Below are 14870 nucleotides of genomic sequence, written 5' to 3'. Positions count from 1 at the left end.
GAGCGTCTCAACCCATACTATTTTATTAAGACTCAGTTGCCCCCCCCCCCCCTCCCCCCCCCCCCCAAAAAAAAAAAAAAAATGTAGGCCTAACATTTATTAGGGATTCTAGATCATATTTACAAATAGAAATTTACAGATTTTTTAATAACAAAAATGTGGAAAATGGGGGCATGTTTTTTTGTGTGCGTGCTTTCGTGTGTGTGTGAGTGTGTGCTCTCACCTCAGCATTTTTGTGGGGTTTTATGTGCGCTTCACATACCCCTTGTGAGGCATTTTTACTTTGTGGGGTATTTTTTCAGGACCCCACAGAGTAAAGTCTTTCAAATGACTGTATATTCGGTGTCCTATGCCCTGCGGGGCACTAGAAGTGGTACCCCATAAATGACTTTTTGTGAGCGTGTGCTAAAACTTGCACACTTTTTTATGGTAACATCGTAAGCACACCGCCGGGTTGTTATCGCCAGGTTGTACATACCCCACTAGTAGGGGACCACAAGGTATATCTGGAACGCACAGAAATACCCCACAATCAGGTGCCCCACAAAGGCCCTGATGTGAGAATGTGCGTGCGTTTGTAAATGGCCGCGAACGTGGACCTTTGTAGGAATACACACCTTCTAACCATGGACGCCCGGCGAAGGTGGACGTCCACGGTTCTCTTTTATCTTTAATATGACTTTTTACGGCTAAACAAGTACCATATCAAATAGGAGACTCGATTGGAGCTAGGTCCACGATAACCGTTAACAAATCTGATACACCGGTGTGCATATCATTACGACCGACTAGGATTAATGATCGGTGGGACAAAATTACTCGATCGGCGGATTTCATTTCCGTCTGCTGCCAGCTTTGGATCAGTTTAGGGGAGTCCCTGTTTTACCTTGTGATTTCAGATAACGCGCGTTAGCGAGGTCTTGACGGGGACGTCGGACTTCCGGGTACTCTGGCCTGAGCTGCACGGGACGCGCCCCGCGGCTTAACGGCGCGGTGCCCGTCTTCTACAAGTAACATTTCGAGTCGCTAGCTGCATGCTGATTGATGGCGATGCCGAAACGGATGGTCAACAAATATCTTTAATTAAAGTAAGTAAAATTATATATTTGATGGAAGAAAAGTATAGAGCTAGGTCTTAATCTGGGACAATACAGTACGTATTTTAAAAAACGTAACACTTTTGACAAATCTGTCAAAATTACTTTTCAAAATAGTCTAGGAAGGGCATTTTTAAACGTGCTCGAGACCTAGCCATAGAGTAAAGCCTAGTTTTTTTTCTATAAAATGCCACTAAAATAACAAATATTTCTTCTCGCTTGAGTTAACATTGACCTTTTTTGTCCATAGTGCCAAAAATGGCTTGCGCCAAATTAAAAGAAGAGGGGAAATAAAATCAGCAATATGATTTTAAGTAGGCCTAGGCCTCTTTGCGAACGTGGACATTTGCAGGAATACATACCTTCTAACCATGGACGCCCGGGAAAGGTGGACGTCCACGGTTTTCTTCTATCTTTTGTATGCATGCAAAAGAGCAATTGATTTGAATGGGAGTATAATCAGCCTTTTTTTTTTAAATGCACTGTTACTGTATTAGAGAAACTGACTGAAAAATGAGTAAAAAAGGGTGTTCATATCTAAAGTAGATTGAGTCGAGATCTAGATCTAGATCTATTTAGTCAGGAATTGATTTGAATGGGAGTATAATCGGCTTATGTTTATATGCACTGTAACTGTATAAATTGGAGAAACTGACTGAAAAATGAGTAAAAAAGGGTGTTCATGTCTAAAGTAGATTGAGTCGAGATCTACTTAGTCTGGAATTGATTTGAATGGGAGTATAATCGGCTTTTTTTTTATATGCACTGTAAATGTATAAATTGGAGAAACTGACTGAAAAATAAGTAAAAAAGGTGTTCATAATCATATCTAAATTGGATTGAATCTAACTTTTCTTAGGCAATAATGTCATCGCACGTACCAGTACGTTAGTTAAAGTTAGACTAGACACATTTCTATCCGACTATGAATTGAACTGATAATGATCCAGTGAGATAAAAAAATAAACATGATCTAGATCGATCTAAACCTGTAATAATAAATCCCCCTCACCTCAGATATAGGCTCTTTATTTTTCATCTTTACCAGCTAGACCTCTACCTTAATTTGAGGTGTCTTGGTCGAGTGAATATGTCACCGGGCTGTGGATCACTAGGTCCGCGGTTCAAGTCCTGCCGCGGCACTAATGTCCTTTGGCAAGACATTGATCTACATTTGCCACTCTCCACCCAGGTGTTAAATGAGTACCCAGTAGGATGCAAAAGTTAATGTGGTTTGATTAGCAAGTGGCGCTTGTAAAATGGCGACTGGCTGGAATGCTCCCCAGGGAGCGGAGAATATGCATACAAAGTGTGACCCGGGTATTAATATATATCTGTAAAGCACATTGAGAGAGCCTGTGGTCCTGAAATGCGCTATATAAGGACAAACTATTATTATTATTATTATTATTAATTTCTGCATTTGAATTGAAGTCTGTTTTCGCCATTAGCATTATTGACTACGTTGCACACCACTCTGATATCTGCAGTGTGTTTATCTTCAATCTGACAATGATGAAAAATGAACTTTTACAGATGTAAGAGCTTAGAAGGAACATTACTTATAGACCAGTAGAATCTAGATCCTTATTGAAGCGAAAGACTGCACGATATTTGATGCCCACCTAACAATCACTAGAAAAGGTTGAGATAGATCTGTAAACCTAGTCTAGTTTCTGTTGTTTAGAGTTTGTTTGGCTTAACTTAATACTAGTCTTAAGCATTTATTTAACTTTAGAATCAACCCTAAATCATAACAGTCAAATTTAGGTTTTTATTGTTTTTTTTCTTCAAATTTTCACCCTCTTTATTTTCCACAGCTAAAACAATGACTATGGATGATCTTCCTCCCCCTCCTCCTCCTCCTTCTCGTTCTTCTTCGTTGTCTTCTATTCCGTCTGTTACATCAAGCAGTTCAAAACCTTCCGATCCATCTCTTCATCAGTCTACTCAGTCACTGCTCTCACTTTTTGAACTTTCTATCTCTGATCTGCCTTCTTCTACTCTCCCCAGCATTGGTCTTTGCCCTACTCCATCTTTTCATCCCTGTCACCCTCCATCTTTTCATCCCTGTCATCCTCCATCTTTTCATCCCTGTCATCCTCCATCTTCTCTGCCCCTGCATGCTTCTTCTTCTGCAAATGATGATCCACTACATGGATTGTCTTGTCAGTGCTTTGTCTTCTTTTTTCTCCATCTCTTGATCATTCTTTGTTTTCTTTACATTATCATGGTCGTATCGTATCTTTTTCTTTAAATGTTTGTCTTCATCTTCTTTGTCTGTGTATGCATGTTCTGAACGTAATGTTTCTATCCCTGCTATACTAGCTATCCATTTTCTTCTCTCCAAAAGAAAATATGTTGAGGTGAGCTATTAAGTTAATGAAGTTATCCTCATTTGGACAGTAATTGCAATATTACATACCTCATTAAGTTTCTGCATTCAAATCATGTACACATTTTTATTGACTAGTTTGTGAAGAAGAATAGAGGACACTACAATGTGATTTAAGAACATTTCCTAGATTTATATGTACAAAATCATTACAAAATAGTAATTTACAAATTAAAGCTTGTAAAATGCTTCTTGTACATGTATTTTATGTTCCTTTTGTTGACAGTAACAAACTAAATTAAAGGTAATCCCAGTTAGGATTTGGATCTCATTCTGGTCATCAAAAGAGCATCTGAACTCTTTGCAAGGTCTGTCATAAGTCCATGCATGCAAGCTGGCTGGTTAGAATTAGCAGAGCAATCCTGCTTCCACAGTATAACTGTCTCGGGCTAGATATATAGACTTGACTTAGGCCTACATGCAAGAAAGAATATCAAGGAAAGATAGTCTTGAAAATTGCGAATGGTCCTTAGACCAGACCCAACTTATGATTTACATGCATCACCTTCTCTTGTCTTCTTTTTATCATTAGATGACAACCAGACGCCGCCGTGTTGCACCGCATCAACAGGTAGAGAAATGGTGCAGGGCTGAAAAAGACCCAGATGGCTTTGAAATAAAGTTTGTGAATGAGACAATAGGTGGGTGAAATCAAAATATTTGATTGCATTAACTCCCAGAGACGATTTTATTTTTATTAGACATGCATATACATGTTTTACAAGTGATCAACGAATTAACTGTAATTTGGAGCTGGGATAAAGTAGATTGGAACGATTTCTATAACAGTTTTAACTATTTGTGATACATGTACATGTACCTTAATTGCAATTAATTATAAGCCAGTACAATTATTAAATGCAAAGCTTTGATTTCACAAAATTATGGTTCATAAGTTAGTAGATTTAAACTTCAGAGCAGCAGAGTGAAGACAAATGTAGTGGATATTAGAGGGCATAGATGGCTTTATGTGGAATGCTTATGCCACCCAAATTACGCATTTAATTCATAAAACTTTGTTGAACCATTTTAACAGCTAATGCCTTACGAAGCCGAACTTTCCAGACTATTGTAAGGAATATTTTTGTAAGCTTTAGAATGTAAAATATCATGTGTACTCCACTTCAGGTCATGGACTTTTCACATGCAAACACTTCCAGAAAGGTGATTTTCTTCTAGAATACAGAGGGATTTTCAGTGAGACATTAGATGCAGATGAAGACAATGACTACACATTTCATTTTCTTCATACAGGTGTGAACTACAGGTTAGTAAAGTTTCTTTAATTTCTGTTTCAAGAAAAATGAAAATAAAGAAAACTACAACTATGTTATTTCATCAATTTGTTACCATACTGTATGCTGCTATTTATATTTCAGATCAATTATAGTGACTTGAATTATTTGTGTTCATGATTTCTGCAATGATACCATAAACATTTGTAGAGTTTTTTTTAAGAAGATATGATGGAATAGGTGTGGCCTGTGTGCCTTATCAAAGTATTTAAAACCTTTTCTGCAATGATGAAAATGAGCTAGACCATGCATGTGATCACGAAGGGTAATATGTAGCTATAATTTGGTGGAATAATGATTTACTTGCATTTTGTATGTTATTCTCAAGTATTTTCAGAAGAGGGTTCAAATTTGGGCAAAAAAATCACCCTGGTACTGAAAATAGTGGGGGTCATAGTTTTGTATCGATCAACCAAAAATCTTTTCATTTCCCCCTCTCATCATTAAATTCCGACGTTCTATTGATAAAATAGGTCACTTATAAATTTCATGCCATTCTTCATTAATTGTACTTGCCAATTAGGGCTGGAAATGCCAGGGCTTGCAAATATTTACAACAACAAAAATACTGGTATGTATTAGTTATAACTTTTATTTTGAAATATGAGCCTTAACTCTAACATTTGTACACAGGTCTATTTGAGCTGTATTTTGTTCAGTATAGTTTCATGCTACCTCTAAGCATGCAATCTTTTTTCATTTATCTTGCGACTGCAGCATTGATGCATCTGATCCAGAGGCGGGGTTAGGCCGTTGGATTAATGATGATCATAAGGCACCAAATTCTGTAATGAAGAAAATCATCCTGCATGACTCAAGTCCACATCTGTGTCTGTTTGCATGTGACGATATTCAGGTGGGGGAGGAAATACGATACGATTACGGCACTAAGGATTTGCCATGGCGGCAGGTACGATATTACACTTTGTTTTATTTTGTATTTACTGGTGAAATATGAACATTATCCAGTTTTTGCAAAAGCTAATTTACCACCTCCATCATTATTGTTCTTTCCATTTACTATCGCACAATGTTGGACATTAGTTTTCCTTGATGCCCTTATTCCACGCTGCCCTATACTCTATCAATCCTTGGGCCTTTTAAGGAGAGCACTTCAAAAACTTTCAAAAAAAGATGATGAAAAAGAATATTATATAATTACTTTGTACAAGTGGTATTCAAATATTTATGTCAATAATATCATACAACTCTAGAGTCGATAATTTAAATGTACGCTTTAGGTGACTGTAGATTCTCCAGCACTATAATTTTTCTTATACGATATTGAGATTTTGCAAATAATGATATAATGGAATATACAAACAACTATACAGAAAACGTCACATCGCTCTCATGATAAACATTTGCTTCATAGTGTATCCAAAATCAGACTCATGTATTGATTTAAATTGCAGCCTCCCACACCAAACGTCATGCCACACACTAACATCAACGTGCAGGAAACGCCTAGCAAGAAGCTGCCGACACCCCACAGCATGGACATTGTCACCTCTACTACCACCAATAAGCTGCCCTATATGCCAGATGCAACATCCAAGCCAGCATCACAGCCAATCATGAACAACATCAGCAACCAAAGCTCTCACCAGTGTCCTATCCAAGGAACACCATCCACCAGTCAACTACTACCCCACTCTCAAGAGGGTGGCACACCAACATCCGATGATAATGGGACAGCTAGGCAAGAGGTACACTCCCTGAGTAACAGCATGTCTTGCAGCCAGGTTGATGCCTGCTATAACCCGGACTCAGATTCCCCAGGTGTCATAGATGGAAGTGAAGAGGGACCAGAAGGCCTAGATGTATGTATTTCTAAAATGTTTTGTTAATTAAGAAGAATGTTTTTAATAAATTTCCTTGCATGTGGGCAATGATGTAAACATACTTAGGGCAAATATTTACTTGCCTATACACTACAAATACATTCTTTACCATAATGAGCAATATTGATACAGTAATAAATATCCAGGAATGTGAAAGTCCATGTTTGTTTACTTAAATTAGCAAGTCCACATTTGAAGATTTTAAATTGCACTAATTGAAATTTAACAGTTTAGAATACATGTAAATGAGTCCATGTTTGTCGTATTAATTTAGCAAGTCCATACTTGAGGGGTTTTTTTCACCAGTACACAAACAAATGTGTTGTTTGAAATAAAATTAGGTGGACCATTGGAAATTTGTTAACTTTTCTGGGGCTATAAGGAAATAAAAAACTATTGTGCCAATTATTCTTGATGATTTTAGGCTTTCACCATACATGTACAAAATCTGGAGTACTGCAGGTATGCTGATGATATTGCGATATAGCCATTAATGCTTTTCATATGTTTCATATAGGTTTTCGGCATGCAGCAGCCTTAAGACAAAATGTTATGTAGTTGTCACAATAAATGTTTTACTTCAGAGTGTATCAGAAACTCAACTCAAATATTAATTTAAATTTCAGACCCAATTGCACACACCAATTGTGGAGCACACCTCCAGTAACATGCAGGAAACGGCTATAAACAAGCTGCCGACACCCAACAGCATGGACATTGTCACCTCCACTACCACCAATAAGCTGCCCTATATGCCAGATGCAACATCCAAGCCAGCATCACAGCCAATCATGAACAACATCAGCAACCAAAGCTCTCACCAGTGTCCTATCCAAGGAACACCATCCACCAGTCAACTACTACCCCACTCTCAAGAGGGTGGCACACCAACATCCGATGATAATGGGACAGCTAGGCAAGAGGTACACTCCCTGAGTAACAGCATGTCTTGCAGCCAGGTTGATGCCTGCTATAACCCGGACTCAGATTCCCCAGGTGTCATAGATGGAAGTGAAGAGGGACCAGAAGGCCTAGATGTATGTATTTCTAAAATGTTTTGTTAATTAAGAAGAATGTTTTTAATAAATTTCCTTGCATGTGGGCAATGATGTAAACATACTTAGGGCAAATATTTACTTGCCTATACACTACAAATACATTCTCTACCATAATTAGCAATTGTATACAGTAATAAATATCCAGGAATGTGAAAGTCCATGTTTGTTTGCTTAAATTAGCAAGTCCACATTTGAAGGTTTTAAATCACACCAATTGAAATTTAACAGTTTTAAATAGCTAGGTCCATGTTTGTCGTATTAATTCAGCAAGTCCATACTTGAAGGTTTTTTTTCACCAGTACACCAACACATGTGTTGTTTGAGGAAAATCAATCCCCTTTATTTTGGGTGTGGTGATTAATAGGTTTATAGATCAATGCATTAATAACTGTTTTCGGAGGCGTTATGTTTTTGGGTTGTCCGTCTGTCCGCCCGTCTGTACGTCCGTTCTCATGATCGCGTTATCTCAAGAACCGATTGATGGATTTTCTCCAAACTTGGGTCATGTATGTATCTTGCAAGGCCAATTAACTGATTAGATTTTGGGGTCACAAGGTCACAGGTCACAGGGCTCATTATGTATGCATACAAAGCTTGTGATCGCATTATCTCGAGAACCGATTGATGGGTTCCCGCCAAACTTAATTCATGTATGTATCTTGCAAAATCAATGTATGTATCTCGCAAAATCAATAACTGATTATATTTTGGGGTCACAAGGTCAAAGGTCACAGGGCTCATTCTGTATGCAAAAATAGCTTGTGATCACATTATCTCAAGAACCAGTTGATGATGCACCTATGGTATTATTGGTGTATAATATTGTACTCTTTTATCTAAGCTGGCAGAAAACTTCACAATAGGCACAGTTTGATCTGGAGGATTTTGCAGGGTGGGACTTTAACAATTAGGGTCTAGAAAAATGCACACAAAAAATCTTTAAAAACATACATAATACACATTAAGATAAAACAGTTAATGGTTTGTTGATCTATCATGCAGACCCAGCATAGAAGTAAACATGCATGTCAGGGGACCTATAAAACATAATTTGCCTTAATAGTGTACTTACATTTTTAATTCAGCAGGAGATATTTGATGTTTGCTTTCTATATCGACTCTAATTTCAGTTTCTCTTACTGTTTTTTTTTTCAGGCCATGTCAGAGGTGTCAGACCTGTCGGAAACTACTACAGATCTAACAGATGATTCTGACCCGGATTACATACCGGAATCTGATGATGATGTTGGGGAAAGGGAGATGAGTCCTGTCGTTCCTATCCCTGGATCTTTTAATATTCATCGTGGTTGTCTACCCACTCATGAAGATGAAGCATCAACCAGTGAGAATCATGTAGACAGCACCTCAAAAGCAGTATTGCATGCCTGCAGTAGGTCTTCAGGGATACAAGTGAATGCCACAGCAAATGGAAGAAGTAAAAGCTGGGATAAAGTCCAATATTGTCCTTTCTGCATGGAACCTCAGAAGAAATTACCTCGCCATTTACAAACTCCCAAACACAGAAACGAACCACAGGTGCAGAAATGGCTTTCTAGTGAAGACCAAAAGGATAAAGTGAGACAATTGACACTAATGCGCAATTATGGAAACTACCTACACAATATCTCTGTCCTGAAGAAGGGAGTTGGAGAACTCATTGTTGTTCACAGGCCAGCAGACAAGTCAGATCCATCAGATTACGTTCCCTGCTCAAACTGTTATGGTTTTATCACGAAGACAGAATTGTGGAAACACAAGTGCAGCCAGATACTTGATAGTATACCATCTGGGAAAACAAAGAAACGAGGAAAAGTGCGTGCTGCCAAAATGCTGCTACCAAATACTCCTGGGGTGGATACGAGAACCATTGAAATCCTGTCGAACATGATCGATGACAATATAGCCGCTGTGGTCAGGTCGGATGACCTAATAACAAAATTTGCTGAGAAGTTAACCATGAAACATGGACATAGCAGAGACCAAGAGAACTATATCAGGCAACGGTCAAGGGAGTTAGGAAGAATGGTCCTCGAGTACAGATCAATGACAGGGGAGACCAATGTCGATCTTGCAAGTCTCATACGTCCTGAGAAGTTTGTTGCAGTGACGTCTGCTACAAAACTGGCTGCAGGATTTTGTGCTGAAAACAATGTCTACAAAACCCCCAGTCTTGCATTAAAGATCGGACACGGTCTGAAGACTTGTTGCGAGATTCTACAAGGAAAAGCCATTATGACGCAGAACTCTGCCATCAAGAAAAGTTGCAAGGCATTCTTGACCCTGTATGACCTTCAATGGGGGAGCTATGTAACTCACCATGCACTAAGAAGTCTTCAAGAAGGAAGAAGAAATAACCCAAAGTTGTTGCCACTTACCGAAGATGTAGTCAAATTTGCGAAACATCTCAAGGGAGAAATGCATGCAAAATTGAATGGGCTTGAGAAAGAGAGCAACACCAACAGAATTGCACATGAATGGCATAATCTTTCTGAAGTACTGCTGGCACATATTGTTGTCTTCAACAGGAAAAGACCTGGAGAGGTCTCAAAAATGACCATGCAAGATTATGAAAATTGCTCGCAAGGAGAAGGTGGTATAATTGATGGTGCTCTCAGCAAGTGGGAGAGAGCACTTTGTCGAGTTCTATGGAGAGTCGAAATCGTGGGAAAACGTTTGAGGACGGTGCCTGTACTTTTGACAACGACAATGAAGAGGGCAATGGACTTGTTGAAAGAGAGGAGATGTGAGGCTGGCATCGAGGAGAGCAACACATATGTGTTTGCTGGATCAGGGGAAGGGCACCGGAGAGCATGCGATGCTATCCGTGTTCATTCCACCAAATGTAATGCTGAACATCCAGAACATCTCAGAGCAACACATCTGAGAAAGCAAATTGCCACTGTAGCCCAGATTATGAATTTAAAGGAAAATGAGCTAGATGTCTTAGCTAATTTCCTTGGGCATGACATCAGAACGCATCGGGAATACTATAGACTCCCAGATTCAACAGTGCAACTGGCGAAGGTTTCAAAAGTTCTTCTGAAGATGGAGAGGGGAGATCTTGAAGGTCTTGCCAATAAAGGACTAGAGGAAGTGCAGTTGGATCCCAGTGAAGGTAAAGTGCATAATATTTTCTTTTGAATTCTTCATGCAAACTGCAAAGAACAACTAGAGTAGAAAAACGTGCAGGTTTTGTTTGCTTTTATTTTCATAAATCAATAATACATAATACATAGTGTAAATTGAATAAAAATATGGCGGATGGCCCATTCCAGCTGAGTATCAATATAATACCGCTGTTCTTCCATGGTGTCCTTCATGAATACATGTACATAATAGTAGCAATCAAAGTAACAGAAAAAACACAACAACAATGTATTGAACATAAACATGTATATTCCAGCAATTTCAAACTAATAAATTTGATTTTCTTTTTCATATTCAATATATCTTTATAAAAAGGGATACAGAACCGTAGGACCCTTAACAAAGAAAAAAAGTAGATGAATAATTAAGATATTTTTGGGGGTGCATAATTGGCGATTTTGTGCAAGACTGTTTGATAGATGTCCAAAAGATTGAAAGAGAGAGAAATCTGCATGCATCTGTCGTGAGCTAAGCATTGTAATCATGTCGAACCATGTTGTGTTCATAATGAATTAAAATGTTTATTACTGAAACTATAAATTAATTATATATAAGACATGCATGAATTTCATTCCTGTTGTTAGTTTGTCCTAAATAATTCTATGAGGCTAATTCCTTTCATGTAGAAAAATACTTTTTCAGAATATTTGTATACACATAAAAACACTGTTAAGGGCCTGATATAACATTACTTATGCTAATAATAAATATTTCTTTTGATTTTTTGTAGAGTACATCACTGATGCCGAGTCAGATTCTGAGGGTGAAGATGTGCAGTCTGATGATTCACCTTTGGTGACTGTGAGGACAGAAGGTATGTTAAACAAGAGAAAGTCAAATCCTAGTCAGTAGCTGAAAGCCAGTGGTGCATATAGTTTCTTTGAGTCAGGGCTGCTTTAATTGATTGAATTATGATTGTTAGAATACAGTTGCACTATTTGAACGTTTCATTATTTGTCCTAACAAAAATAGAACACCCAGTACTTGATGAATCGACCGAAGCATATTTTCTTCACATATACTTCACATATATATATATATAGAGAGAGAGAGAGAGAGAGAGAGAGAGAGATTTCCTGTTAATACAACATGTAGGGTTATATTATTTTCCACCAAAAAATGGTACTGGGTTTTTTTCACTTGAATAATGTATACATGTAGTTCTAGTTTTATGTTTCATGACAGTTTCACTCTATTCTATCTGGGAGCCAAAGGCATGGACGTAGGGCTATATGTGCTGTTTTGTCTCAAAATGAAATATATTTTCTGATTGAAGGTTTAAAAGATATATATTCTCCTTGGTAAACAGACTGTAGTGCCTACTCTGGGAAATCAAAAAGTCCTTCTGAGAATCATCCAATCAGGAAAGTCTGGACTTTGAAAGAGAAGACAACTGTCGCAGACCATTTGGGCTCATTTCTCCTAAGACGTACCCTACCAGGAAAGGCACATATTTTGAAACTCTTCAATGCAGAGCCACAAACCTTTCGGGATCGATCTTGGACCAACGTGAAAGATTTCGTTCGAAACCAGATTCGGAAGAAGGATGTAATGGGATTCTTGAAGATGTAAAGTACATTTATGAATGCTCATCATGATACATATTATATATACCTGTAGACATTGTGACATTTCTCCCAAAAGGGGAGGGGAGGGGGATGTGGCAATGGACTTATCGTGTCAGGCTGTTGCCAAATGATTTGTTATCATTGTGTGCTTGTACATATATGCAAAATAATTGGGGCACTTAAGTTAGACAGAAAAAAGATATGTTTGTTGCCTGACTTGAAATTCGGCAAGATCCCTTCTCCCTCCTCCCTTTTGGAATTGATTTGTTAAGTTCATACATGAAGGTTTAGGTTCAGAACTGATGATATACATGTACAGGAGAAATGTGTAATGTATTGTAATGCTGCTCATGTATGCATTATGAGATTTTATCAAACCCTAAAGACAAAATTTATTGTTGATTTTTTTGGAGTAGATAATGCAGTCACTAGTTAAATGTGGGATACCCTCAGTTGATTTCATTGATTACTTTAGTTCATACGTGAAAGATTCATATTATGGAAGTAGTCTGTATGTCCTGTTTCTTTTGTGATTCTATTTAAAGTTGAGACTTTGAAAATGTGTAGTCACATTTAATTGGGTTTCGAGAAATGTTGCACCAACAAATAGATTTCCTTTTGTTTATGTAAAATATCTACAGTCGGTATGGAAGTTCATGTAGTGTAGCTCTATTGAAGTAAAAAGCTATCGAGTGAAAAACTGTTAATTCAGCAACTTGGTGACATGACTTTGCCCATTCATTATATGAAGGGTGATGGATGGGAACTTCATATAAGAGAAGCAATAATTATAGGTATATAGAATATTTCATGCTCTTCACTTGAAATCTAAATTTATATATTATGGTTTCATTTGTTCTAGATCAGTATGAAAGAAACAAATGTTCCCTAACAGTTTCATCATTTGGTTTTTAATGAAAGTTATATAAATCCTCTCCACATAATATATGTACGACTTCAACATTATTTTGTGTAGATAAATGCGTTTAATAGCAATTCACCTCATTTAATTGATGCAATTGATTTAAGCACTGTAGATTTCAAAGATGTAATATGGTATAAATGAAGACTGTATGTATACTGTGTATGAGCAAGGAATTTAAAGACATAAATTATGTCACAAGTATCGTTTTATATTACTTAAAGCACATGGATCATATATGTTTAATTTCTTTTTAATCAGTAAACTAGTTTTCAGCTTTATCAGTATGCTGACCAGGATTTAGGGGCAAAGAATAAACATGTACAGTACCTGTATGTCAACGCATTATAACGTTTATATATATGAAAATAATCATCTTAAGTTTGTTAAAGAGGTTCTCATATGCACTGGGGCTTTTAGAAATATTACAACAAATATGGACGTCCTTTATACTACAGTTGTGGAGTGAGATAAAATGCTAACAACTTGATAGTAACAAAATTACTTCACTCTGATTGACAGATCTAATCTACATCTCTTGGTAATTGGTATATTTAATGATAAAAAAGCCATAATTTTGAGTAAAAGAGATTATTTTATAAGTCTAGAATAACTTTAAAATTGTTAGAGATATGTTATCTTTCAGTTCAGTATGAAAGGAAACAGTTGGTTCCTTGACTTTTTAAGTGTGAATCCCACATTTATTTTGTAGTTCAATATATGCTCTATGACTCAAGTCATACAGTTTGTTATTGCACTTTCAACGTTAGAATTTTGGGCTAAAATTTTTATGTGTTATGTAGTTCTTTTTACTAAAAATATAATGGCAGTGACAGATTCAGACTGATTTACACGGAACAAATGAACTTGTTTCTGTCTGTATAGTCCTAACCCTGCTTAGCTAGGGTGGGGGTTGGGGGGGGGGGTTAACAATTTAATACAAAGGTTCTTACATTTTCAACAACAACAAGGGTGTAATTCAGGCTCACACAAAATATTCTTGTAACCACACACAGACAAGATTGAAAAACACAATTTTTTCTGAGGGGGGGGGGGGGGGGGGGTGCCAAACCCACTCCTGAATCTGCCACTGTCAGTGTTATGTTTGTATTTACAAAAAAGGTTATGTGTTAACAGTATATTTTGAAAAATGGTTAGGCATATTTGTTATTTGTATTTATAAGTTTCTATTGATGGACAATTACTTTGAAGGCTTGTAGTCACAACCTATCTCGAGTCTAAAAAAACAGTATGAAATTCTTGAGGCCACCAAATGAAATATTTACTTGTTACTAGCTACCCAATGAGCAGTTTAGCTAGTTATACCTGTGGTACATTGATGGGTAGTTTAAGTTCTTTTGTATAAGTACAACAATGTAAAAACTCCAGTTGTTCCTTAAAAGTGTTTTGTGAAGAAGAAAATTAGGAGTATGTGATTTGTAAGGTTTGTAATTTGTTGTCATTTAACCATACACCAGTCCACAAATGTATTCATATTGATGGCCTCTTCTCCCACCTAGTGATGAACTATTGTATTCACTTGT

The 14870-nt window shown here is 37.2% G+C and overlaps 1 protein-coding gene across 4 annotated transcripts; it reads left to right on the top strand.

Moving 5' to 3' along the window:
- Positions 1 to 571: 571 nt before the first annotated feature.
- Positions 572 to 14171, top strand: LOC115919806. Of its 4 annotated transcripts, XM_030974060.1 has the most exons (10): positions 572 to 1088; positions 2918 to 3463; positions 4025 to 4133; positions 4621 to 4759; positions 5505 to 5697; positions 6203 to 6610; positions 7258 to 7668; positions 8845 to 10804; positions 11567 to 11650; positions 12146 to 14171. In XM_030974060.1, exons 3-10 carry the CDS (start codon positions 4025 to 4027, stop codon positions 12406 to 12408), a joined length of 3567 nt encoding a protein of 1188 aa, XP_030829920.1. In that variant the 5' UTR covers positions 572 to 1088; positions 2918 to 3463; the 3' UTR covers positions 12409 to 14171. The 4 variants fall into 4 exon arrangements, with proteins under 4 accessions (XP_030829920.1, XP_030829921.1, XP_030829919.1 ...); XM_030974061.1 differs by lacking the exon at positions 2918 to 3463 and having other exon boundaries at positions 4747 to 4759; XM_030974059.1 differs by lacking the exon at positions 2918 to 3463.
- Positions 14172 to 14870: the final 699 nt, after the last annotated feature.

Source organism: Strongylocentrotus purpuratus, unplaced genomic scaffold (genome assembly GCF_000002235.5).
Source record: "Strongylocentrotus purpuratus isolate Spur 01 unplaced genomic scaffold, Spur_5.0 spur5_scaffold_7, whole genome shotgun sequence".
Classification (NCBI taxonomy): Eukaryota; Metazoa; Echinodermata; class Echinoidea; order Camarodonta; family Strongylocentrotidae; genus Strongylocentrotus; species Strongylocentrotus purpuratus.
This window is presented reverse-complemented; position numbering and strand designations above follow the sequence as displayed.

Excerpts from the sequence above, each read along its gene's own strand:
- LOC115919806 (XM_030974059.1), top strand. The coding sequence starts at position 1,035 with ATGCTGATTGATGGCGATGCCGAAACGGATGGTCAACAAATATCTTTA. Across the intron at positions 1,089-4,024 it reads AACAAATATCTTTAATTAAA|ATGACAACCAGACGCCGCCG; the intron begins GTAAGTAAAATT and ends TTTTATCATTAG. Across the intron at positions 4,134-4,620 it reads GTTTGTGAATGAGACAATAG|GTCATGGACTTTTCACATGC; the intron begins GTGGGTGAAATC and ends ACTCCACTTCAG.